Raw genomic sequence first — 27,619 nt, forward strand, 5'->3', positions numbered from 1 at the left:
GACGCGCGGACCCAGGATTGCCCGTAACCCACCGGTCTTCTTGGGGACAATGAAGTACGGGCTGTAAAACCCTGACCTCATTTCGGCTGGAGGGACAGTCTCGATTGCACCCTTCGCCAGCAGGGTGGCAACCTCCGCTCTCATGATCGGGGCATTGCCACCGACCATAGTAATAAGGACTCCCCTGAAGCGGGGAGGAGACCGTGCGAATTGGATCGCATAGCCGAGCCTGATAGTTCGGGCGACCCAGCGGGACAGGTTGGGAAGCTCTAACCAAGCTCCCAAGAACTGAACCAGCGGAATCATCCGAACCACAGACGTCCCCCCGGAGGGGCAGCGAAGCGGAGTGACCGGCCCAGGCGTAGGTGGCATAGCGGCCCGGTGCGGGGGCACGGTCATGCTCCGCGTCCAGGGAAGGACCAGCATTCCACGGGGGTCTGCTCTGCCAGGGGTCTGGCGACAGAGGGGGACGAGAGTGGTGTGGTCCGGAGACGGCACACACTGTCATCCGCGCCCTCAGAGACAGAGGGGGACGAGAGTGGCGAGGCCTGGGAGCGTCGCGCACTGTCGTCCGGCCCTTTGAGGGCTCAGAGATGGGATGCAGCTCTTTGGTTTAGAAAAGATTCTCCCCCAGCCCTCCACCGGGGGAATGAGTGGCCCTGCAACCACTCCCTGAAGAACTGCAACCCACATCTGAGCTGCCCGTAACGGGAGCGCCGCAAGCCTGGCGTTAGCGGGGCTGCGGGGCTGGTACGGGCAGGGGCGCCTTCCTGCGACCACCTCCACGACGCGGCCCGGTGCTGCTGGGGGCCGGGCGGGAGGGGGCGGAAGTCGCAGGAGGGCGCATTCGGCAGCAAGCGGACTGAGGCGTCTGAGCCGGCGGCTGGAGGCAGCAGAGCCGCGGGGTCAGACAAAATAGCCACAGTCCACTTCTGGGCGGCCGAGAACTGTTGGGCAGAGTCCTCGACCGCGCCGCCGAAGAGGCCAGCCTGGGATATGGGGGAGTTGAGGAAACGTATTCACGCAGCCTCGCGCACATCAACCAGGTTAGCCAGAGATGTCTGACCACCTATGTGGACATCACCTGACTCAGGGAGCGTGCGGTCACCTACGTCACTCGTAGACCAAGGTCGGTGACGGCAGGCAGCTCAAGGATGAGCCCTGAATCAGCCCTACCCTCGTGCATGTCATTGAACACCCAGAAGGATGGTAATAACACGCAGTGAGGTGCCAGCCTGCCCCGCAGCTCTATAGGTTGCCACAGAACACTCCACAGGGGGAACCCCAGTGTACCCTAGGCCGTGGCCTCTACAAGGGCAGAGAAGGCGGAAGAGGCCACTGAGCAGTCGCGAAAAGTCAAAGGAGACTTCCACGATCTCATGATCTCTTCATGCACGTCCGGGTAGAAAGGATTTGGGTTCGCCACCCCCAAAAACCAATCATCAGCCTTAAGTGCTCGGGACATGGCAGAAGGTTCCACACAAGCCCGATACTCGCGGCAGCCCGGGAAAGCATAGCTGTGCACTCTGGATCAAACTCGTTATGCTAGCACATCCGAGGACGGCAGCACAGACGAGCCATCATCTCTAGAGGACTCCAGCTCACCTTGTGATGCGGTGATATACATGAATTCATCAGCCGGGGACCAAACTCCCCCTGGGACCACGCGGGTTGCAATGTGAAAGACGGGGTGTGGACCGAGTAATTTTCGTCGGTTTAGTTCCAAACCTGCCGTCTTAGGTCACCCTGGCCACCAGCCGAAGTATTATCTCACGTGGAGAAAAATAGATCGGGGTGTGGATGAGGGGACTCTCACTCCATTGAGCTCATCGAGTCTCGACCATTACATTGCGATGGTCACGTTCCCAGTGAGAGAACGTGACACACCCACGAGCGCTGTCTGAGCGCGATCAAAGCCCAAACACTCAAAACAGTGCTCGCGCCCATCAGCTGAATCTATCAGAATACCACACTCAGAAATAGAAAGACGCGTCTTTAAAAAGACGTGCCGCGTGCAGCTCTTTAGTGAGAGGAAAAACTCTGCAGATGTTGAAGCGACCAGGGAGAACACACAGACTGGCAGACCACTGCTCAGCTCGCAGGCAATGTGAAACTCGCTGGATACCGCCGTCACACCAACACCGGAGAGTTCGCTCGTCTCGAAGAGATGTAGTCACTGAAGAAAACTCAGGGTTTGGCTTGTGGAGTGAAGAGATGCTCTTGGCTCTGAAGCGAAAACATGATCTGCTTTTGCCGGTGTCTCTCCTTAAATACCCACGCGGTGGGGCGGAGATACGCTATGCAAATTCTGGCGAAACCCCCATTCACGTAACTCGGAGTGACTACGAAAGGGAACTTAGTTTCTCCCATCACTTATAATTTGAATTATATGTTTTATATATTAATACCAATAATAATAATAATAATAATTTTTGCTCATGGTTTAACTGAATCATCGAAAGTCAGAAGCAAGTACATTGGTCAATAAAGTGAGATTAAATGCATAAATATTTTTATTTAAAAAATGTTTTATTTAACATATTTAGTTATTGGAGGTTTGCAAAGTATTCTGATTCTGCATTTCACTGATGTTATTCATTTTAAGGAATATTTAATCTTTTTTTGTGTGCATGTGAGATGAGTAAATGCACGCTCACATTACAACGCCTCTGCACTTCGATTTGTCTCATGGGGATAAATGGGAAAAATAACTTCCGTTACTTATTTGAAAAAGTAACTCAGATATTTTGCTGTAAAAGTAATGCGTTACTTTACTAGTTATTTGAAAAAGTAATCTGATTATGTAACTCAAGTTATGAGTTACCCCCAACACTGCTCTTACATCGTTTTTGGTAAACATTTACACACATACATACATCACAAAGATGGATTCTGCCTGTATACGCGAAGTTGACTGTATGTTTAAAATATCTTCTTATTAAACTGTCTGTACACTTACAAAGTTCTCAATGCTTCGGTTTGAAGGTAGGGACACTCATTATCCTACCGTGTTAGTGTGGGTCTATTTTCAGCCTTGTTAGTGGTATTAACAAGCGATTTTTATTTGTCATTACACTATGCCCAATATACTAGCGTTATACTAGCTTTATAGGCTAAACTGTTTTTAGAGATAAAACTATTTACATTCGATAATCATGAAAACAAATCTCAGATAACGGTTGACTAGGTAACAATGTGTAATTAGACCAAAGGTTCATTTTGCGCCGGAGTTCTCCTTTAAGATTCAGTGACAGCGGGAATATAAGACATCATTCAGAGAAATGTTTCACTTGAGGATCAGGATCCAGAACAGTGTTTTCTCAGAGGAGTTTAAGAAAGAAGCTTCACTCAGATACTCATGTAAGTCTGAGAACATTTACTCATTTACTTCTGTTCATTTCACTAATACTGGATCAAACGTCACATCAGACAGAAGGACGAGTATAGCTTCCTGCTGAAAAAAACAGCTTATTTATATTAATATACGTCAAACCTGATGATTTTTTTCAGTGAAACAAGCACAATATTTTGCACACAATATTTGGTATACTACAGTTAAAACATGTTATTGGTTTACTACATGGTAAAAAAAAACTGCAAATGTTTCATCATATTAATTTAATTGTGAAATAAATGTATGGTTTTGGCAAGTAAAAACTATGAATTACCAGATAATTTAGGCAATAAAAACAGTAAAAGTCGTTACACACCACACATGATTAAATTGTTTATAAATAATTCTTATCAGTAATGCACATTGGTGTGTTTTGAATGACATTTGATGAAATTTAGTTAATGTTTATTGCATTATTTTAGTGTTGTGTGTTACTCTGATGGTGTTTTGTATTTGTGCTTGACCCTGTGCACCGTCTATATGAGTATTAATCATGTTTTATTAATAGGCCATTTCTATTGTGCCTCCTGTATTATTATGGTGGTTATTGGTACATTTTAAAGTAAAGGCAAATTTGGAAAGTTAAAGTATATTAACATTGTATAACTTAATGAAATATAAGGTTGACAAACTGTTAAACTGGAACTAAACTGGAAGAATTTTTTTACAGTTTAGTCAAACCAATGAAAATGATAAATAAAATGCTTTTAAAATAAAATAAACGGTAAAGATACAATAAAAAGTCATATCTTTTATTGATGAATAAAAGTGCATATATGAAAGACAGATGATTAGAGATTCAATGACTAAGATCAGAAACATCATGATATTAATAATGGTGAAAACTCAGCAGAAGATCAGGAGTGTTGATTATAGCTTACCGGAGTAAATTTAAGAACGAATATTTGCGCGTGTCTGATCAGTTCACGTGATTCCTGTTGACATCACTTACGTCTGATGTCATACGTAGAAAGCTTGGCGTACGGAAGCTGAAGAGTTACGATACTTTCTGTTGACAAAGTAGTATTTCACCCTAATTAAAGTATTTTCATGCAATAAAGTAAAATAAAACATATATTGATAATATTGGGCCACCATGATGGTCAGGTATGTTTGTTGAATGCAAAACATAAAACAGTGAATCATTTTGCGAAAGAAATTGGTTCAATTTATTCAAAGTTACGAAAAACTTAGTTTCTCCAATCACTTATAATTTGAATTATATTTTATATATTAATACCAATAATAATGAAATAATAATTTTTGCTTATGGTTTAACTGAATCATCGAAAGTCAGAAGCAAGTACATTGGTCAATAAAGTGAGATTAAATGCATAACATTTTGTATTTAAAAAATGTTTTATTTAACATATTTAGTTATTGGAGGTTTGCAAAGTATTATGATTCTGCATTTCACTGATGTTATTCATTTTAAGGAATATTTAATCTTTTTTTGTGTGCATGTGAGATGAGTAAATGCACGCTCACATTAAAACGCCTCTGCACTTCGATTTGTCTCATGGGGATAAATGGGAAAAATAACTTCCGTTACTTATTTGAAAAAGTAACTCAGATATTTTGCTGTAAAAGTAATGCGTTACTTTACTAGTTATTTGAAAAAGTAATCTGATTATGTAACTCAAGTTATGAGTTACCCCCAACACTGCTCTTACATCGTTTTTGGTAAACATTTACACACATACATACATACGTTCATAAACAGCACATCTGTGTACTGAAATTGAATTGGTGTGCACATTCTGAACGCCACTGTCTCATCGTCATCTAACCCCTGAATGGGCCTACATTAAAAGGTTATTTTGAATAGTATCTGAGGGATTCATTGGGTTTATATGGTGGAAAAATAACAATCGAAGCCTCTTGAGGGCAGCAGAGGAAACATATTACACTCTGTAGTCCTGTGTTGTCCCATGAGGTGAAGTTAGGTTTGAGTTTCCACATCAAGCTTATAAAACTCAATATAAATTCATCAGATACTGGCATCAGGTCAAACCTGTGCAAACTATTGAAGAAATCAAACTGAATGTATGTGTGTATTTCAGAAACAGCCTGATGATTAGATGTATACAGCAAAACAAAAGTAATGTGCCAATGAATTAAAAAAGTTTAACTTTATTTTAAAAAGCAACATGCAACTGAACCTACATGCTGATACTGTATGTGTACAAACAAAGTTTGACAGGCAAATTTATTACAAGACTGTGAGCTTTTGCTTTCTCTCTCTTTATTTAGACAAACAAAACTTGTACTTTCTCCTTCCACCATATTTTTCCTCCTCCCACCAGTCTCTTCCTCCTCCCATCAGACTCTTCCTCCTCCCATCAGTCTCTTCCTCCTCCTCCCATCAGTCTCTTCCTCCTCCCACCAGATCATCAGGTAATATCAGCCTCAGTCTCTCAGCTCTTCTTCAGTCTGTCAGGATGAAAACAAGAGAGAGGAACTGTGAGAAAGATCTTGCTGGACTGAGATCAGATATGAAAAAGAAACAGGTAATATCTTGTTGTAGATGATTAATTCGTTAATACATTTTTGAAAACCATTTTTAAAAGCCGGGCTGCATTTCCTTGTTAAATTCAATTCTCTCTCTTTCATTTTTTGTCTGTAGGTCAGAATGAAGATGTTGCTGGAAGCTCTGCGTTCTTGTCGTGCTCTTACAGTAGTAATAAGCTAAAGTCAAGACATGAGTGTGTATTAAGATTCAGTGACAGCGGGAATATAAGACATCATTCAGAGAAATGTTTCACTTGAGGATCAGGATCCAGAACAGTGTTTTCTCAGAGGAGTTTAAGAAAGAAGCTTCACTCAGATACTCATGTAAGTCTGAGAACATTTACTCATTTACTGCTGTTCATTTCACTAATACTGGATCAAACGTCACATCAGACAGAAGGACGAGTATAGCTTCCTGCTGAAAAAAACAGCTTATTTATATTAATATACGTCAAACCTGATGATTTTTTTCAGTGAAACAAGCACAATATTTTGCACACAATATTTGGTATACTACAGTTAAAACATGTTATTGGTTTACTACATGGTAAAAAAACTGCAAATGTTTCATCATATTAATTTAATTGTGAAATAAATGTATGGTTTTGGCAAGTAAAAACTATGAATTACCAGATAATTTAGGCAGTAAAAACAGTAAAAGTCGTTACACACCACACATGATTAAATTGTTTATAAATAATTCTTATCAGTAATGCACATTGGTGTGTTTTGAATGACATTTGATGTAATTTAGTTCATGTTTATTGCATTATTTTAGTGTTGTGTGTTACTCTGATGGTGTTTTGTATTTGTGCTTGACCCTGTGCACCGTCTATATGAGTATTAATCATGTTTTATTAATAGGCCATTTCTATTGTGCCTCCTGTATTATTATGGTGGTTATTGGTACATTTTTAAGTAAAGGCAAATTTGGAAAGTTAAAGTATATTAACATTGTATAACTTAATGAAATATAAGGTTGACAAACTGTTAAACTGGAACTAAACTGGAAGAATTTTTTTACAGTCTAGTCAAACCAATGAAAATGATAAATAAAATGCTTTTAAAATAAAATAAACGGTAAAGATACAATAAAAAGTCATATTTTATTGATGAATAAAAGTGCATTTGAAAGACAGATGATTAGAGATTCAATGACTAAGATCAGAAACATCATGATATTAATAATGGTGAAAACTCAGCAGAAGATCAGGAGTGTTGATTATAGCTTACCGGAGTAAATTTAAGAACGAATATCTGCGCGTGTCTGATCAGTTCACGTGATTCCTGTTGACATCACTTACGTCTGATGTCATACGTAGAAAGCTTGGCGTACGGAAGCTGAAGAGTTACGATACTTTCTGTTGACAAAGTAGTATTTCACCCTAATTAAAGTATCAACTCAGCAGAAGACCAGGAGTGTTGATTATAGCCTACCGGAGTAAATTTAAGAGAAATGAATAGGCTTGTTTGAGATGAGCAAAATCTGCGCAGAACCGATCACCGGTGATCAGTGCGAGATGCATGCCGGTTAGAAACATAGACTGTAAAAAAAGATGGACGACGCCAATTCGCTCTTTTCCATTGGAGAGAACTGAAGCCGCCAGCGTCCTGATATGGCGCTGACATATTGGAACTTGGTTAGAAATATGTCCGAGTGCGGTCCGTCTTGTGCCCTGTCCCAAATGGCACACTTCATGTGCACTTTCGGTCTTGTGGACTTACAATGGCTGCCGCGTGCGCGTGTCCGTTAAGTCCGTGAGACCGTAGTGTGTCCCATTTGTCATTTTTAGATCTCAGAAGGGTGCTCGCGAGCGCCCCCTCTGCGGTCGATTTGCGCCCTTGATGCGCACTTTTGCCGAGCCCGCGCTGATGCGGACTCCACAGCAGACTTCTTCCCGACATTTGGCGTTACGTCCCGAAAGTGCGGACTCAGAGGAAGACCGCGAGTGCTTAGGGTTCCATTTGGGACAGGGCAGAAGTGTGCCATTTGGGACAGGGCCTTGCTCTGATGTCTTCTTCTTCTTCTTCTTCTTTCTTTTAATGGCGGTTGGCAAACAACTTTTAAGTGGGCATTACCGCCACCTTCTGATATGGAGTGTGGATAATAGCCTTTCCTCACTACCTTTAAATAAATATATAAATAAATAAATACATACATCCATAATAAAACCAATAAATAACTTCATAAATATTTAATTACATTATTACTATTCATACATGATCATTATTATTAAATACAACTTTCTAAGACAACTCAACTCATATTCTTCTACTAAGCCCTGTTTTACTCAAAAACACAAATATCGCTCTATACCCTACATGTCCTGAATTCATTTGTAATATTTCCTTCATTTCAAATCTAATTTTTTCTTTTCTAAACCAGTTTTTCAACCTCATCCTTTCCTCCTTATACTTATGACAATTTATAATAACATGTTCTGCTGTTTCATTAATATTACAGACCTCACACATCCCGTTTTCATGTTTCCCTATTAATGTAAGCTTACTATTCAATCCAGTATGCCCAAATCTCATTCTTGAAATAATGTCCTCTTCCCTTTTATTCCTATTATTTTCTCTCATACCTCCTACCCTCTTTTGGATACTGTAATACATTCTTGCTTTTGTTTCTTTATTCCACTCCTCTTGCCACTTCTTTCTCATTTCTTCTTTGATGCTTTTAACTTCCGCCTTACTATAACTTATTACCATATCTATCTCTGTTCTTTTGGTTGCATTTTTGGCATATTTGTCTGCCATTTCATTTCCTTCTACTCCTATATGAGCTGGAATCCAGATGAATTTTACTACTACTCCTACTCTATTAACTCTATAAACAGCTTGAGCTATTTCCAACAAAATATCATGTCTTGCTTCGGATTGCATGTTCTTAATACTGGTTAACGCACTACTTGAATCTGACCCAATTAACACTTCCCTTGACCTACTATTTTCAACCCACTCAAGGGCTAAGAGAATGGCCAGCATTTCTCCTGTATACACTGACATTTTATCATTTACTCTCTTATTTAACATAACATTTACTTCTGGTATAATGAACGCAGCTCCTACTCTATTATCTTCTGTTTTTGATGCATCTGTATATATCTTAAAGGGGCATTATGCAGAAATCCCGTTTTTGTCAAACAGCGACCCCTAGAGTTACTGTGGAGTACTTGAATTTAACGTTACTGTCGTAAATACCACTCACTCAGAGCGTGACATGGCCTGTTACATAGTACAATAGTACATTGTGTTTAATTTGTCGTTTAATGAGATATAATATATGTTGTTAGTGGTGAGAATTTTCACGTGATTAAATACATAGATCCGACAATTTTAATGGTCCAGAGGCAGAACTTTTGCCAAGTGTGTCAGAGGTTCTGGGTTCTAATCGGTACTAGTAGTATAGTTTATGTTCCTCATCAAAACCGATTGTTTATTAGTGGTTGTATTTCAAGCAGGGACATGTTTTTTGTGCATTAGATTTTGTGATTTCACCATAACAAAATATAGAGAGTCTCTCAGTCCCCGCAACGGATTCAGGCGCGCGTCACAACAGAACACTGTAACTTATCTGCACCACTGATCGCAGAGGCAACGAGCACTTTGGTCACTTGATTTCAAAAATAACACATTTCAGATCGCCTCTTATTTAACAAACGAACAAAATGAATGCTCTACTAGAGTTACCTGGAGATGTTTTATTTGTTTGTAATGGTAACGTTACATCCGTGCCGCGAGAAGTTTCAATGGGGACATAACACACCCGCAAATTATGCCTATGCTCGTGTCCGACTCCTCGCTCGGTCAGTCTGCCGTTTCCTCTTTCTCTGTTCCTCCGACAATGCTTTCCTAGCTTTCTGCATCTTATATGCCGGCTCAGCCATGACGATAGTGTGACAAACTCCATCCATCTATACCTTGTTCCTGTGTGTATGTGTGCAGTTGCCGTAAAGGAATATGTTACATCGCGAGAGCTGATATCACGCGATACTTCCTGACGCGGCCCGCCGCACCGAAGTTGCAAGTGAGATTTTTGTGCTCACAGGCACCAGGGGGGGTCGAGACGCCCACCATTTAACCCGAAAGAAGTTATATAACCATTTCAATAACTCTGAGGCTGTTCAGTTAAGCTAAAAAAGCTGCATAGTGTCCCTTTAATAAACATAGAATAATTATCCTCTATATATCTACTAACCTGACTCCTATCAATACTATTCTCTTTTTTCCACTCTAATAGGTGCAAATCTACCTCTAACTCCCCTAATAGCCAAGGAGGAACATTAGATAATGGCACAGTTGGACTAACCGTCATATTTCCTATCCCTATCTCATCAACTGCATCCCTTATTATCCAAAGCTCTGATGTCAGGCTGACGTATGTCAAAAAACTCTCACGACCGCAAGGCGCACGTGTCGGATTCTGGAGTCGCGCGCAGTTTATTATTATTATTTTTTTATTTTATTTTTTTATTGACAGCATTTTCAGTTACAAACAACACATACAAATGCATACATAAATAAACTATGCATACATAAATAAACTATACATACATAAATAAAGTACATACATAAATAAATAATATCCAGTGGGGTCTGCAAAGTCCAGCAAGGCTGATCAACAAGCAGTCCAATTCATAGCATAACTTACAGTTATGAGTTCCAATTTCATTCAGCCGTGATGTCACAAAGTTTTGGATAAATTTAAGGACATCTGACCAGAATTTTTCTGTGTATGAACATTTCCAAAATAAATGGCAAATATCTGACCTTTTACAGAAAGAGCATTCAGATTCAATATCTGGTTTATACCGCTTAAGCACACACTTTACTGGGTAGAATCTGTGAATTAATTTAAACGTAACTTCTCTCACCTTATTAATATTTAAAAGGCAAAGACCAAACGTTTTTCCAAGGGACATTCTCTAATAACCCATTCCAATATGGGATTATATAAGGAATAGTAACAATATATTTTTGGTATAAAGTCCTAATAGTTTTATTTTTCGTTTGGTGCACCGCAGAAAAGCATAAACTCCCCACAGCAGTATCAGATAAATTCATATTGTGAGTCAGTGGCCATGGGAAATTAATGCCTCCCAGCAGCGTTCTGATACCAGAGGGAATTGCATCAAAGACAATTGCATACTCCTTAACCGAAACAGGAATTTGAAATTTCCGCAAGAAATCTGAATAACTGTACAGTCTGCCACTTGTATCATAGAGTTGGCCAACAAGTACAATATTATTCCTGTACCAGTTTTCAAAAACTAAAGATTTGTTTTTGTAGAGAATGTCCTTATTATTCCAAATGTAATAACGATGAGGTGAGAAGTTATGTAAGAGAGACCAAGCCAAAAGCATGTGTTTGTGAAAATTGGACAGTTTGATTGGGATTTTGCTAATACTATAATTGCATAATAACAGAAAATTCAAGCCACCGATTTTAGAGAAAATATAGTTTGGAATAAAGTTCCAAAGTGATGTTGGATTGTTAAAGAATTGTCTGAGCCAGTTGATTTTGAAGGTATTGCTTAAAGTTGTGAAGTCCAAAAAGTTTAAGCCCCCACACTGATTTGTGTTCATTATTACAGACTTTTTGACATAATGAGTTTTGTTTTTCCACACGAAATTAAACAACATATTGTCAATTATTTTCGATACCTTACAATCAACATCCAAAGAGGCCGCCAAATAAGCAAGTCTGGAAATTCCCTCCGCTTTTGTCAGTAATACTCTTCCTCTCAAGGATAAGTCTCTTTGTAGCCAAGAGTTTAACTTTTTTTTTGTTTTTTCAATGATTGGGCTCAAGGGCGTAGGTTTAGGGGGGGACGCTAGGTACTAGTCCCAATCAATATTTTGAGGTGACAAATTTGTCCCCACCAATATTTAGCAAGCTCCTTTGAACTGCTATTTTGATATTTGCGCTGCATTTGGATCTTTGCGCTGCTATTTGGATCGATTCCAACGGCCAGGACGACTACAGTACAAGATACGCCGTAATTTGATTGGCGGCGGGGTATCTGACAGGCAGGCTACACGCGCGGGCCGGGACTACTTTTTGGGCTTGCACTCACTGGCAGCGAGCGGGTGGTGTGTGCGTGTGTGTGTGTGTGCGCGTGACGACGCCGACGGTAAGTTACCAGGGCTGTCTCTCTGCCTGCCATATACAAAGGCCAGAGTAAAACATTTTAATATTCCGGTTTTTTTGCCCCTTTTTGTACTTTGTAGATCAGCTATGTCACCCAAGAAGAAGAAAGGGACATACGAAGCTTTTTCATAAAGCAGAGTGTAGGCAAAAATAACTAGCCACACAAATAATTAGCAGTAGTAGTGACTGACCAGGCTTTCAAATGCAGATTCTACTGTGGAAAATAGTATTAACTGGTGATCCTGGTTACCCAGGATATTGTTACAGTTAAACCTAGCTTCTGCAATCTTTCACGGTTAGGAGCATTAATTAGGGGTGTGCAGCACGGATAGACTCATAGAAGTCGCACTATCATGATAGACGTTTGCAAGTCACTGAATGTTAATTAGCCTACCTTAACTTAGAATCTTGCAGTCATAAACAGTGGATCATCTGAGACATTTTTCGTTTCTACATTCTGTTTATGTAATGTATTTGTAGTGTAGCCTACTTGCTAGACACATATGTGCTGGAAAAACATGTTGGCAATGTTAAAAAGGCAAAAGTTAACACTGTTGGTTATTCAAATATAATGAATCATTATTTGATTGATAATATCCAAATAACAATATCTGGTAGGAGGGTTAAACTTGCTAGCCATAGGATAGACAACAGAATTAATTAACCATTTTGTATGCAGGAAAGACAGCATCAAACCACAACAGATTTACATTTATTCATTTAACAGACATTTTTTATCCAAAGCGACTTACAATTGAGAACAATAGAAGCAGTAAACCTAGGATAGCAATATGCAAGTTTTATGACCCTTCCCAGTTTAATCTAATGCACTTTTCTTTTCTTTTTTTTTTAAGAATAGAATATATCAATAGAATTTGATATAGAATAGAAGGGTCAGGATACAATATCTTACAACAAAATAATTCCCGCCGGGGGGGGGGGGGGGGGGGGGGGGTCGGGGGTTGTGTCCCCACCAAAGCTGAGACCAAACCTACGCCCATGATTGGGCTAAAATTTAATGGACTTCTTATATTTTGATCTTTAGTTATTATTGTTCCCTGGTATGTAACTCGGTCCTTCACAAGAATGCCACATATGTTTGAAACATCACAATCTTTAACTGCCATTAGTTAGTAGGGGGTTAGTAATTCATCAAAAATTTTGTATAATTCAGCAGTTATACCATCACTGTCACAGTCTCCGTCTGCACCAGTCTGTCTTAGTCTGCACTACACTACCCAGAATCCTCCTTGTCTCCACACCTGAATTCACTCCCTCAATCATCCACCTGTTCATCGTCTTTATCATCCGTGTCACCTGTCCTCACCTCGTTAGTGGTCGTTTGTATCTGTATTTAGTTCTCTCTGTTCAGTCTGTCTTTGTCGGTTCTTGTAAATGTTACCCTGTATTGTGAATGTTACACTTCTGCCTACCTGCCTGTACCAGTTTGTGTTAGTTGATTATAGTAAAAGTTTGAATTGGAGCCTTTGCCTCAGTCTGTCTTCATTCCACACCACATCGTGACAGAAGAACCGACCTAAAAGAAAGGTCAAACTGCTGTGTCTTGAGCAGGGAAACAGCTCTCTTGAGGAACACCTAGAAGTTTTCCTCGATTTGGTACCTCAAACCAGTTTCCCAGATGACTTCCTCTGCACGTTTCTACGTGTGGGACTGAACAACACCACTCGAGCGCAGTTGTCTGGGGAACCTCCTCAAGGAAGCTTTGCCCAATTTGTGGAGTGGGTGCTGGTATCTTGCGGATCATCCTTCACTGTCGATGATGTCACCAGCCCCACTCCAACCCCAGTGTCCAGCCTGAATCCTACGGTTGGATTCAAGCAGGCAGAGTAGGGCTGCACGATTATGGCCAAAATGATAATCACGATTATTTTGATCAAAATTGAGATCACGATTAATTATCACGATTATTTGTTGATTAACCAAAACAAATTTTATTGTCTAATTATAACTGCATTCACATCCATTTTGTGCTACATTCCTGCTGCTGAACAAATATGTGCATTAAAATAAAATAGGTCTTCTTATTTACCAAAATTCAGCGCATCTCCTTAAAGAATAAATAAAAACAAAATAAAACCATAAAGAAAATGTACAAAAAAAAAATTCAACAGGGCACTATTTTCCATTGTGTAAATATACAGTATTTAAGGAAGCAAAATATTAACTTGCATTGTACCTGCAATGGATGTGAATAAAACACAAAATATACAGTCGATAAAAAACAAATATAACATAACAGAATGTAAACAAATGAGAACATTTTACGGCAGAACTATGAAGAAAAGTCTAGTTTACAGGTTTTTGGAAAGAAACACTAGCCTATCGACATTTTCTGGCTTGAGGGATGAGCGAAGGCAGGTCACCACATTCCCCCCTGTGCTGAACACCCTCTCAGAGGGAGAACTTGTAGCCGGGATGCCCAAGTACTTCTTCGCCAGTTTTGAGAGACGTGGGAAGAGTCTCTGATCTTCCCTCCACCAGTCAAGCGGGTCCTCCTCACTGTCTAGGTCAGCCTTTCTCAAAGTGGGTGCCGCGGCACACTGGGGTGCCCCCTGACTTTGTCAGGGGTGCCGCCAAAAAATTACGTAGGCAAAAAAAAAAAAAAAAATATATATATATATATATATATATATATATATATATATATATACAGTATATATATATATATATATTTGAATTTACATAAATACATTCTTCTTTTTAAACATATGAACGTATTAATAAAATTGTAAATTCATTTTAGATAAATATATATATATAAAATTAACCATAAAAATCCGTCTCACAAGACCGAAGCAAGACACACACACAACTTGACGCAAGTGACGCAACCCATAGCAACGCGTTATAGCAACAACACCGACCGCGCGAACGCGCGTCACACAGCAACTGCAGGCTCTGACAAACACACATACAAACTATACTACCGGTATACTTCTGCATAACGTGTCTCTTTTTACAACAAAAATGTGAATTCTGCCGGTATTCAGACAGTCCCATGCATACAGATACAGATCCGGCCTACAATCACCTACGTTGGCCGAAATTTGTTTGACATTTCTAATAGTAAACACAGCCATGTTGAAGCCTGCAGTAATGTTTTTCATTGATGTTATGGCAGTCCACTCTGCTTATTGTTTTTCGAGAATCTTGCACTCCTGTTTGTCATTGTGCACGAAACTTCATGCCAATAAATCATCAGAAATATTGCTGACTTGTGCGCGTCTCAAGCGCACTCTTTACGCTCGTGCTAATGCCTGTTAGTTGTCCGTGGATTTGCCTATATTTGGCGCTGAAAATGGAAATGTCTTTAGACATGGAAAATCGATTTTACAATCGATTCAATGAACGTCGGTTTATGTCTCAAAAATCGATCAGGATTTTTTCACAAAAGTGATAGCCCTGTAAAGTTGTTATTATTATTGTTATTGTTATTTACAGTTCGTATTATGCTCTGTTCATTACTGTTCTGTCTAAATAAACAGGACATTTGCATTTACATTTGGGTTATGCAGTGTTTTTAATTTATATTTTACACTGGGGTGCCTTGAGATTTTATGCACTTTTGAAAGGTGCCCCGACTGAAAAAAGTTTGAGAAAGGCTGGTCTAGGTTACCTGATTGTAGGTACGACTGAAGCTCAGAAGATATAGCTTGTTGTTCTTGGAGAGGACTGAGTCTTTGTGTGGCTCCCTCAGCAGCAGCAGTCTTAAAGAAACTCCCCAAAGTCTTTTTCTTTTTTGTTGTGGGTTCATTGGCATCCTCAGCAGTCTCACCATGAGGATCAGTTGGGCCCATCTCCTTGAAGTGTGTAGTAAATAAGATATGAATAATGAATAGCCCTAATAATCTAAATCTATTCAAGACTCATTTCCAGAGAGTACATTACACCACTGGATTTCATATCATTTTAATCCACTTAAAAAAAATCATTAATTTATCATACATTCTGTGAATCTAAAATCAATATTATTACTTACAGCCATGGTTGCAGGTGCAGTCCTCGCCATTTCAGAAGTCAGTCTGGCATGAATTTGTGCAACATTGTCCTCACTGACGTAGCTCAGCTTGAACCGTGGATCAAGCGCAGAAGCCAGATCAAGCAGTTCTTGTGTCAGAGGGTCATTGTATTTTTCATCCAGATAGCTCAGGATTTTTGTCTTGATGGTGCAGGTTAGGTCTGTCTCATCATCGTTCACTTTCAAGATGGAGGATCTGAAAAGGTGGAGGACTGGCTTCACAAAGGAAACGCTGACATACTTCTCACTGGAAAGCGCATCAGTAAATTCTGACAGAGGGCTGAGGGATTTATTGATGGCCTCAAGAACTTCTATGTCCTGCCAAGTGGGGATGAGGTGTCGGGCTTTTCTGTCATCGGACAAGACCTGAGATATTGCCCTCTGCTGCTCCAGGACTCGTGCAATCATAGCCTGCCTTGATCCCCACCTTGTGGGACACTCGGTCTTCAGTGTATGCTCTGGAAGCTTCAGTTCTATTTGTGCCTTTGTTAGCTGCTTTTTACGTCGCCAGCTGTACGAGAAACTGCTTACCAGCTTTTTGCAGAGACCCACTGCTCGGTCAATCCGAGGATCTCTCATTGCATACTCTAAGAAAGAACATGAACAAATAATATGCCAAATTAAACCAAATATTTGGTAAACAACCACAATCATATTATTCAAGATTTAAGTTAGTTCAATCCTATGTCAGACAACATGAGTAAAACTGTTTGGTTTCTCAACACTAGCAGAAATAACAGTTGTTATGGCTATATTGTTATTATCAGTAACATATTCACACACATTAACATAATAGGCACTGATTAACTAAAATTAATTATCACAAATATAGCATAAATGGTTAATTAATTATATATTTTTAATTAATATACAATTATTTTAATTCATTTTGCTCCTCGAAATGAAACCAAAACCAACACTTCTGAGGTAAACTTCTCCAGTATTATTATTAATATTAGGCTATTCTTATTCCTCAAAGCATAAAGTACATGAATCTGATGGATCACCTCAGATAATTTGCGTTTGAATAGCGCGCGCTCTCCGTGGGCGGTTTCACATTAGACTGACATCTCTCTTTTCATACAGATTACATAAACAGAGAATATTTGTTTTCACTTTTAATTAGAGAATTTAAAAGAAGACAATTACATGTTTATAACGATATATTGATCATGCATGTTTGCAATTTTACAAAAGCACAATGTTTTTTTTTATTGTAAGTAGATACATACAAAAGTAGACATCTTACAGATTATTTTTTCATATTTATTTTATTCTGTATGACCATAAATTACGGAGTAATTTAAGTATATTTTGCTAAGAATATATTGGAATATATTTTGGAAAAAAATATAAATTTATATTTTAAATTTATATATTTACAGTAATAAATATTTACAGCAGGGACAGCAGTTTGTAAGGGTTAATATAACTTTTACTCACCTATTGCTAGATGTAGTCTGTGGCCAAAGCACTGTAGCCTAGTCCAGTTATTTAGAGAAGCTGCCTTAACCACATTAGCTCCGTTGTCTGTTGTAATGCAGACAAGCCTCTCCTCCTGCAAGCTCCAAGAGGCCATCGCCTCCCTCAGACCCTGGGCAATTGACTCTCCCGTGTGATCTTGCGGGAAAAAAGACGTTTGCAAGCATCGACTCTTCATTGCAAAATCCTCATCGATGTAATGAACTGTCAAACTCATGTACGGTTCCATTGTCCTGCTTGACCAAAGATCCGTTGTAGTTGCAAAGTACTGTACATTGGCAAGATCACTCTCTATTTCCCCTCTGCGTTTTTTGTACATCGCAGGTAGTGCCAACTTGGAAAAATAATTGCGCGAGGGGATCACGTATCGTTTATCCAGAGTGTTGACCAAGAATTTGAAGCCTTCGTTTGTCACCGTGTTTATTGGGCACATGTCTTTGGCCAAATAAAATGCGACTGCATTCGTTATTTCACTGTGTCTTTGGGAGGTGGATGGGTATGGCGATGCGCTAAAAAGGCTTGCTTCAATGGATGTCTGAGTTGATGTGGGATGATTAGTCTTTGCAATGCATTTCTTGTTCCTTATACATTCATCGTATTGAACTTTATGGTTTTTTTTTAAGTGGTTAAAGAGGTTCGTTGTGTTGCTTTGTGGCGCCAACACAACTTTACGGCACTCTTTGCATATAACCTGTTGTTGTTTTGTGTCACTTGCCTTGAACCCAAAATGCTTCCACACAATGGATGACGATCCGATTCTCGGTACAAGCTCCTCAGCCTCGCCCTCTGCTACGTTAGACATTTTTTTTGTTTTCTTTGTTTATAGCCTTATGACCCGCTATCTGTTATACGTTACTCTGTTCTCTGTGACTGTCAACCAAGCTGCGCGCGCGCGGTGCATGGAATCACGTGATCAGACAGTGGTTTACAGAGCCTAGATTCGCTTACAAAAAGCTTTGATAAGGAACGCAATGACGCATTTTAAATATCGCTCGATCACGCAAATTTGATCGTGGGGAGCCAAAATCGTGATCGTGATTAAAATTCGATTAATCGTGCAGCCCTAAGGCAGAGCTTCCACCACTGATCCCGTCCTGCCCAGAGCCCTCACTGCTGGTCCCGTCCAGTCCAGCCGAGTCTTCCTCACCGCTGGAGACCGTCCAGCCGGAGAGACCGTCCAGCCGGAGAGACCGTCCAGCCGGAGAGACCGTCCAAAGAGACCGTCCAGCCAGAGACCGTCTCTTCGCCGCTGGTTCCGTCCAGCGCCAAGCCCTCTTCGCCGCTGGTTCCGTCCAGCGCCAAGCCCTCTTCGCCGCTGGTTCCGTCCAGCGCCAAGCCCTCTTCGCCGCTGGTTCCGCCCAGCTCAAAGCCCTCTTCGCCGCTGGTTCCGCCCAGCTCAAAACCCACTGCGCCGCTGGTTCCGTCCAGCTCAAAACCTTCGCCACTGGTCCCGTCCAGCAAAGAGCCCTCACCACTTGCCCAGCCAGAGACTGTTAACGTCCTGTCTGCCCAGCCAGAGACTATTCACGTCCCGTCTGCCCAGTCTGGGTCTGCTCACATCCCGTCTGCCCAGCCTGAGGTGGTTTACGGCACGTCTGCCCAGCCTGTCCCAGAGCCTGTCACTCTCCCCAATAATTTTGGGGGGGGGCCATAGGTCACAGGTCACCGCCATGGCCGCCCGAAGGGTCCTCACCGCCATGGCCGCCCGAAGGGTCCTCACCACCATGGCCGCCCGAAGGGTCCTCACCGCCATGGCCGCCCGAAGGGTCCTCACTGCCATCGCCGCCCGAAGGGTCCTCACCACCATGGCCACCCGAAGGGTCACCACCGCCCTGGACGCCCGAGGGTCCGACAGCTCCGCCCTGGACGCCCGAGGGTTCGTCTGCTCCGCCCTGGTCATGTCCTGCTCTGCCCTGGCCACGCCCACGTCCTGCTCCGCCCTGGCCACGCCCACGTCCTGCTCCGCCCTGGCCACGGCCACGTTCGGCTCCGCCCTGAAGGCTTCCCGCTCCTGTGATCAGGCTTCAGGGCCGCCCGAAGGGTTCTCACCGCCATGGCCACCCGAAGGGTCCTCACCACCATGGCCACCCGAAGGGTCACCACCGCCCTGGACGCCCGAGGGTCCGACAGCTCCGCCCTGGACGCCCGAGGGTTCGTCTGCTCCGCCCTGGCCACGCCCACGTCCTGCTCCGCCCTGGCCACGTCCTGCTCCGCCCTGGCCACGCCCACGTCCTGCTCCGGCCCGGCCACGCCCACGTCCTGCTCCGCCCCGGCCACGCCCACGTCCTGCTTCGCCCTGGCCACGGCCACGTTCGGCTCCGCCCTGAAGGCTTCCCGCTCCTGTGATCAGGCTTCAGGGCGCCCCCCACCAAATCACCACCAAACTTCCTGAGAAACTTCCCCAACTCATATTTTAGAAGCTCCCAATTTATCCCATAATCTTTCTGAGAGTCTGCTTTAATCCAAAAGTTTTCAATCAGTTCTTTAAAGGAGAACTCCGGCGCAAAATGAACCTTTGGTCTAATAAAACATTGGTACTACCTAGTCAACCGTTCTCTGAGATTTGTTTTCATGATAATCGAATGTAAAGAGTTTTATCTCTAAAAACTGTTTAGCGTATAACACTAGTAATGGGGGCATCTATTAAGTAAAAAGAAATCGCTAGTTTATACCACTAACAAGACTCAAAATAGCCCCACACTAACACAGTAACATAATGAGGGTCCCTACATGCAAAACGAAGCATTGAGAACTCTGTAAGTGTACAGACCGTTTTATAAGAAGATATTTTATGAAGACAGTCCACTTCGTGTATACAGACAGGAGCCATCTTTGGAAAACAGTCTCGACTAATCAAACCACGAACGCCATTCATACAGTTCAGAAGTTCACTGAACTTCATACAGTTCAGCTCACTTAGCACGTCGTTCGTGGTTTGAGTAGTTGAGACTGTTTTCCAAAGATGGCTCCTGTCTGTATACACGAAGTGGACTGTCTTCATAAAATATCTTATAAAACGGTCTGTACACTTACAAAGTTATTACAAAGAAATTTGTAATAAACTCTGCAATACAAAAAAACAAACCCCTAGCAAAAGACAATGGGCATGTGGGTACATTCTGTATACATATGACAAATCTACCCCCTAAAAAAAGTAAACTATGTCCTTTGAGGAAAATATTTTAAGATTTTTTTTTCTCCATGTAGGCTATATAAGAGCCGTTAACCTTAAAATGAACTGATTTATAAAGTGTAACTAGAGCAATAGGTAACAATTGGTTAGCATAAATTGTTTGACACAAAATAGGAAATAACACATTTAATTCAGTCTTTTTGTGCTTTTCATCTGTACCCTTACATTTTTCGTTCTACCCATCTTTTCTTAAGTCCTAACCAAAAAATGATATTCAGCATTGAGAGCATTATGTCTATATTTGAAAACAAAACGGCTTATATATCCATCTACTGAAGAACCAAATTAATGTTATCCAATCAGACAGTAGAAAGTTGCTCCTATTCATACAACTCATAAGCTTGTATGGTTCTAGCAGAGGTTCTGTAGCAGTTCTACAACAGAGGTATTGTGTGAATTATTCACACTAGCAAAAGTAGAAAATAAATACGTTGGATGACTTTGAAAATACATTAGGTAACCCTTTGAAAATACCTTTTTTTTTGTGAATCCTTTAAGTTAATTTTTTAGATTTTTATTATTAATAATTTTTTTGATCGCATTTTTGTTGTTGTTTAATATTTAATGTAGAACGTGACTGGTAGTTTTTTTTTGTTTTTTGTTTTTTGATAACTTTACTCTTGAGATGAATAATCCACCCAGAAGTAGAGCAGACACAATTTAAGTCATTACATCTGTAAATCTGTTATCCAAACAAACAAACCTGCTCTTAACCTAGTTAAGATTTACATACATGTGCTAGAGCAGTTCAGCGGCCTGGCTCACATGTCATTCACTGTTACCCTTTTACCATCAATATGCGCGAAATGCCCTCTGAAACCCGCTTTCTTCCCTTCCTTCCTCGCCTGTTCCAGCAGCGGCCACAATTTGTTCCTGGCATCCTTGGCATCTTGGGTCAGGTCTTCGAAGATTTAGATTTTTTTTGTCCTTGAGTATGGTCAATGTTCTGGCGTCCTTCCAAATCTTGTCCCTCTGGGTTCGTGATAGAAACCGCACAATGATACGGCGGTTGGAACGTGCCTCTCCCGAGCGGGGTCCTAGTCTGTGAGCGATGTCAACGGAAAAGGCCAGTTGTTCTGCGATGTCTGGTGAGACCTGGCTGAATAGGTCCACCATAATTTTTTTTACATTTTCTCCCGCTTGTTCCTTTACCCCGGTGACGCGTAGATTCCACCTCCTCTTGTAATTATCAAGTTCATTGCACCTGTCACGGAGCACACCGTTTTCTTTCTCCAAGAATCCGACTTTTTTCTCTAGGGTCTCAACTTTGTCTGTTGCTTCTTTTAGTTGTTTCCCCATATATTCCATAGCGTCAGTGACACTTTTTATTAGGGATGTCCCGATCAGGGTTTTTTGCCCTCGAGTCCGAGTCCGAGTCATTTGATTTTGAGTATCTACCTATACCGAGTCCCGATCCGATACTTATATAATACATAAAAAAAGAATAAAGAAGAGAGAAAAAACAGATCCAGGATGTTCCTTATTTTTTATTTAATTCACCTTATTTTAACATTCAACAACTCTGTTAACAAACAGAGCACTTCTGTGAGGTAGCTTGAACAATCAAGTAATAAACAACATAAAATCTTCACTTTTGGACTTTAGTGCAACAGTAAATATAGAAAAAGTCTAATATAAAAACAAATAGCACCTTAACTTAAAATACCCGGCAGGCATGTAAACAAAAAATAAAAATGTTATAAAAGTGTATAAAAAAATAATGAGAATATATATACATTAGGGTTGTAACAGTTCACAAAATTTGCGGTTCAATACGATACAGCAAAAAGAAAGAAATGCCAGAGAAATTTCCTATTTATTAAAAGAAAAAATATTTTTAAATAAGTTTGAGTTTTCCTACATCTTGAAACTTTCAGGTTTATAAATGGGGGTAATCTTTGAAGGATGAACAAATAATGTTTTGGTAATCACATTAAAAATAACATTTAAATATATATTTATATAATATTTGAGTTTTGAAGTGCAACATTAAATCCATGTTCATTCACGGCACAATGTTTCTCCTGGTTTCCACGTCAGCGCTGTTTGATCTAATAGAGATCTACGGTTAATAACGGAGAAATGTGAATGCTTCTGTTGCTCACTAGATCTCGCAGCGATGTTATTACTTCAGTGGTGAATTCAAATGTTTTCTTCACTGGATCTCTTAGCACAGTGTCGCTTGATCTCGCGCTGCACAGATGTTGCTGGTCCGAACTGATAAATGGTCCGTTAAGCACAATATAATGAGAAGCGCAGTTTCGTTCCGCTTTCATTACGTTTGCCATTTGATGTTGCGCAACGTTGTGGTGATCGCGCCAGCGCGGATTTTGTCTGCAGGAAAAATGGTCCTAGGAATCATTGGTTTGTATGCGTACCGAACCGGAAGCCTTGTACCGAAACAGTTCAATAATTACGAATACATGTACCGTTACACCCCTAATTTACATATATCCGAGTCCTGATCGGGAGGTAACGTCCGATTCCGATCGAGTCTGAAACCACGTGATCAGGCCCGATTTCCGATCGTGTGATCGGATCGGGACATCCCTACTTTTTATGGTGCAAGTGTTATCTTTAACCAGTGATGGAGTACTCGAGTCCTTATTCTCTGGATTCGAGTCCGACTCGAGACTCCATGCTCTGGACTTGTGACTCGACTTGGACTCGCGGACTGATGAATAGTACTTGGACTCGGACTCGAGAATATATAAAATCGGACTTGAGCATTCATCAAATGAATGACGTTGTTTCTGACTAAATAGGTTATAAAAAATTGATATAAGATGTTACACTTTTCCTGTTTCGGGGTCCAAGACCGGCCGTGATCTATTTTTTCCCTCACAGACACTGCTACCGCTCGCTCTCCTTGCTTGACAACACACTCACTGACGTCACTCATTTTACGCCGCATTCTCGTGAGAGAGTTAACGTAACACTCATTTAACACTAGATAAGTTCCTCTACATCTAATCAGTAATTTCGATTTTGGCACGCTTTGCAGCAGCTGAGCTGACCACTAAGGAGCGAACGTACAGTGACGTAACATAACTGCCAGGTTTAAACTGTGCTTTCGTGCTATGGCTGGCGCTGAGCCAAAGTCGGACGCGCTCAGCGCTTAATCCCATTTATCATACAATAACACAATTAGGCCTATGTTTATTTTAGCTAACAAACTAGACGGCGACCTTGACTATGTCACACATCGCAACCAGTCTTTTCCTGCGGAGGTACAACTGCTTTTAGCACTGCATTTTCTGTTTTTTTGCCGCAGTTACATTGGGATTAGTTTGCTTTTCAAAATTTCAAAAATGTTTTTCTTTTACCATATTCGTCAAGAAGAATGCATTTCTCATCCTCTGTCCAATTAGGCTTTCTTTTATTTTTTCTTTATCCATTCCAGTTGACTGATCATCCAAAAATGTATTTAAACAATTAAATAGCCTAAATATAATCGTGCCACAGCTAGTTGACAAGGATTTGAACTAAGGTCAAAGGCAATTCTAGTGATATCATACACATTTATAGCTGCAAGAAAGAGTGCCTGAAAAATGTTGCTTGATTTAGCTTAAGTGTGGCCTATATAATTTCGACTCGGACTCGAACACGGGACTCGACTCGGACTTGAACTCCGGTAATGGTGACTCGACTTGGACTCGACTCGGAGTCTTCTTTGGTGACTCGGACTTGGACTCGGACTCGAACACTGGGACTCGAGACTCGACTCGGACTCAACAGTTAGTGACTCGACTACAACACTGTCTTTAACTGTCGCCTCCAACGACTGCAACCTCCTCAGTGACTCCTGTTGCATTTTTTCAACCCTCTCCATTATTATTAGCAGAACAGAATTTGGGCACAGACTGACCTTCATTGTCTTCAATTATTTTGCTTCTCTTGGCGGCTCGAAGCTTCGGCGAATTAGGCAACGGTTGCGCCGAGTCCGAGCCCTCCTGTTCCGGCAAAGTTACCTCCATCTCGCCTTCTTCAGCCTGGGTCTGTGGAGCCTTCTTGGCGTATGAGTGCATAATGCTGACTAATATCTTCCTCTTTGTCCATTTTTTAAGAATATGAGGATCAACTGAGGGCTACTGGTCGAGTAGAAGAAGTGACAGTCTGTTTGAAAAGTTAAGTTAGCCGTTAGTGGTTTGCGTTAGCCACTAACTTCAGCCAATTTTCAAAAAAGCCGAAAAAGCAAGGAAACACGTATAAATATCTTCTTCAAAAAGTCTCTGATTTGTCAAGCATTAGGATAGCATTTTAAAGCCCTCAATTCGTGTTAACTGTTAAAAAAACCGAGGTTTGCTACTTATTGCAGAGCGACAGCAGAGTGATGTTTCCTCGACGCCATCTCGCCACCCGACCAGTTGCGCGCAGTTGCTCTCCACCGACTGCGCTGATCAAAAGCACGATGGGAAACGACTTGCTGACGACACAGCTTAATGCTCATTGTTTTAAACAACCGTGATGTATTGTTCTCTTTTAAAATGTTTGATTTTAAAACTCTGATATCATGTTTTATGTGTACGTTATGTATGAATATTCCCAAACTCTCTGACAGTGCGATATGGGTTATGTGATGTCATTTTTATTTAAAACATATATATTAAAAACACATGACTGTATTAAAAGAAAAATGATTGATAAACACGTATTTGGAATGTAATTAAATAACAAGTACTTTGGGTGTCTTGTTCATTATATTTATTTTCATATAAAAGCAACAGAACTTAAATTACATCCAGATTATTAGCAACACCGACGCCGTGCAGCCGCCTACTCTCGCATACATTTCAGGCGAGGCAAGGCGCATCTCAAACAAGCCTATCATCATCTGCGCGTGTCTGATCAGTTGACGTTATTCCTGTTGACGTCACTTACGTCTGATGTCATACGTAGAAAGCTTGGCGTACGGAAGCTGAAGAGCTACGATATTTTGTTGTCAAAGTAGTATTTCACCCTAATTTAAGTATTTTCATGCAATAAAGTCAAATAAAACATATATTGATAATATTGCGCCACCATAATGATCAGGTATGTTTGTTGAATGCAAAAAATGAAACGCTATTTGGACACACGTGTCGCACACATCAACAATGAACGTTAGCTTGTTGCTCGTGTTTGGCCTGCTGTGTTTTGGTTGTGAAATGCTTAATTTAACTAGAATTAAAAGGGAATTTTTAGGGTTGTTAAAATATTAATCATGAATTGGTTAAGTTATGATTATAAACTTTTTATGCATTGTTTATCTGCTGTAACTATTATTTTGATCAAGTGGTTAGCAGTTAGCATTAGCAATCTTTATTTTATTTTGGTACATATGCAGGTAGTTATATTTGATATAGTAGTTTTATTTGTAGTGAATTCAAGGTTTTACCAATAGTTGCTCCCTTAAAAACATTTACTGCCAGTTTGTAACATATTTAGAGATTAACTTTATTTCTTATCAGAGATTAGTGATAAAACTAAGTATGGGATGGACACCCTATCTTTTCTTACCATCTTACCTTTATTATGTGTGAATCAAACTCATGACTTTAGTGTTTGTGTCATGTTATTCAAGTTGAATCAAAGGAAGTTAAATAAACTTGCTATTTTCTGTTTCTGCAGTTGCGACTTCATCTGTGTGTTTGCGGTGCTGATAAACAAAGGTAAGCACTTAAACTACATTTGAAAGTTGAATGAATGCCACTGACTGTTAAAGTACATTTACAATTAAAGTTTCTGTTGTTTCAGTGTGTCTGCAGGAAACAGTAGAGGCTGTTATTGGCGGTTCTGTTCTCCTGCCGTGTTCTTCCACTGAAGAAGATCATAAACTTCGAGACATTAATGTGTTTTGGAGACACAATGGCAGCAAGATTGTGTGTGATATAATTCCCAGCAGTCATTCACTAGAGAAACAGGATCCAGAGTATAAAAACAGAATTGAAACTTTTCCAGAGGAGTATGAGAGAGGAAACTTCTCCATCAAACTCAACAAACTTATTTATGCTGATGGAGGAAAATACACCTGCCTCATCACACACTCATCAGATGCCTCATATCCTACTGTACAGCTGATCATTATGGGTGTGTGAAAATAGTAGATTAGGGCATGAAGTTTTTAATTAAATTAAATTAGTTTGCTTTAAAATCTAAATACTGCAAGAAGTTGTTCCCTTATTTGATGTTCACTTGTGATGTTTGAGTCTGAATGCTTCTGTATATAAATTATAGACCGATCTGTTATCTTTATCACTGTGAGGTAACATTTCCTGTTATAATTTTTGTTGCAGAATCAACAGCAGGAAAACGAACCGTATCGACTGAACAAGAAAAACAAGGAGAAACAGAACTGAACAGTGTGGAAACATCATCGCCTTGGCTCTGGGTTGGCATTGCATCTGTATTTATAGTTATAGTTATAGGTTTTATTGTAGCTTGGCGGATAAGAAAGAACTCAAGCAGTCGTAGGGCAGACAGACACGACATGGGTTCAGACGCTCATGAGGTTGAACCTATGAATAATTAATAGCTGATAATAATGATAAAGCAGTTGGTATGTGACACAACTGTAAAGCTGTAACAGCTGCAACTGCTTGAGCTTTAGCGCTAAACACAGAGTCAGTGGAGGAGATTGATGCTTTCATTTTTGCTGCCACAACTTTAGACAGAAGAAAGTAATAAATAAGCAGAAGACTGTAAAGGATTTGGTTGAATAACAGAGAACAGAATGGAATCATGTAGATTGAGTGAGTGTGTGTTGCTGTATTTCCTGCTGATCACATTAAGCCTATAACAGTTTTATTTTACAGCTGTTAGGATGTATTTCTTGGGGAAACATCATTAGCCGCGTTTCCACTG

At 40.6% G+C, this 27,619-nt stretch overlaps 1 protein-coding gene across 4 annotated transcripts; it reads left to right on the top strand.

The window, feature by feature from the left end:
* The first annotated feature begins 4,381 nt into the window (after positions 1 to 4,381).
* Positions 4,382 to 27,619, top strand: LOC130103541 (uncharacterized). 4 transcript variants are annotated; one of them, XM_056269791.1, is made up of 4 exons: positions 4,382 to 4,501; positions 26,387 to 26,427; positions 26,513 to 26,845; positions 27,061 to 27,619. In XM_056269791.1, the coding sequence occupies exons 1-4, from the start codon at positions 4,491 to 4,493 to the stop codon at positions 27,285 to 27,287; spliced, it is 612 nt and encodes a 203-aa protein (XP_056125766.1). In that variant the 5' UTR covers positions 4,382 to 4,490; the 3' UTR covers positions 27,288 to 27,619. The 4 variants fall into 4 exon arrangements, 3 of the variants coding, with proteins under 3 accessions (XP_056125766.1, XP_056125764.1, XP_056125765.1); XM_056269789.1 differs by having other exon boundaries at positions 4,386 to 4,501; positions 27,052 to 27,618; XR_008809366.1 differs by lacking the exon at positions 4,382 to 4,501 and adding an exon at positions 6,118 to 6,229 and having other exon boundaries at positions 27,052 to 27,099.

The sequence above is a fragment of the Rhinichthys klamathensis genome, unplaced genomic scaffold (genome assembly GCF_029890125.1).
Source record: "Rhinichthys klamathensis goyatoka isolate OS25496 unplaced genomic scaffold, OSU_Roscu_1.1 h1tg000289l_1, whole genome shotgun sequence".
In the NCBI taxonomy this organism is placed as follows: Eukaryota; Metazoa; Chordata; class Actinopteri; order Cypriniformes; family Leuciscidae; genus Rhinichthys; species Rhinichthys klamathensis.

Excerpts from the sequence above, each read along its gene's own strand:
- LOC130103541 (XM_056269789.1), top strand. Across the intron at positions 26,428-26,512 it reads TGCGGTGCTGATAAACAAAG|TGTGTCTGCAGGAAACAGTA; the intron begins GTAAGCACTTAA and ends CTGTTGTTTCAG. Across the intron at positions 26,846-27,051 it reads TGTACAGCTGATCATTATGG|AATCAACAGCAGGAAAACGA; the intron begins GTGTGTGAAAAT and ends TTTTTGTTGCAG.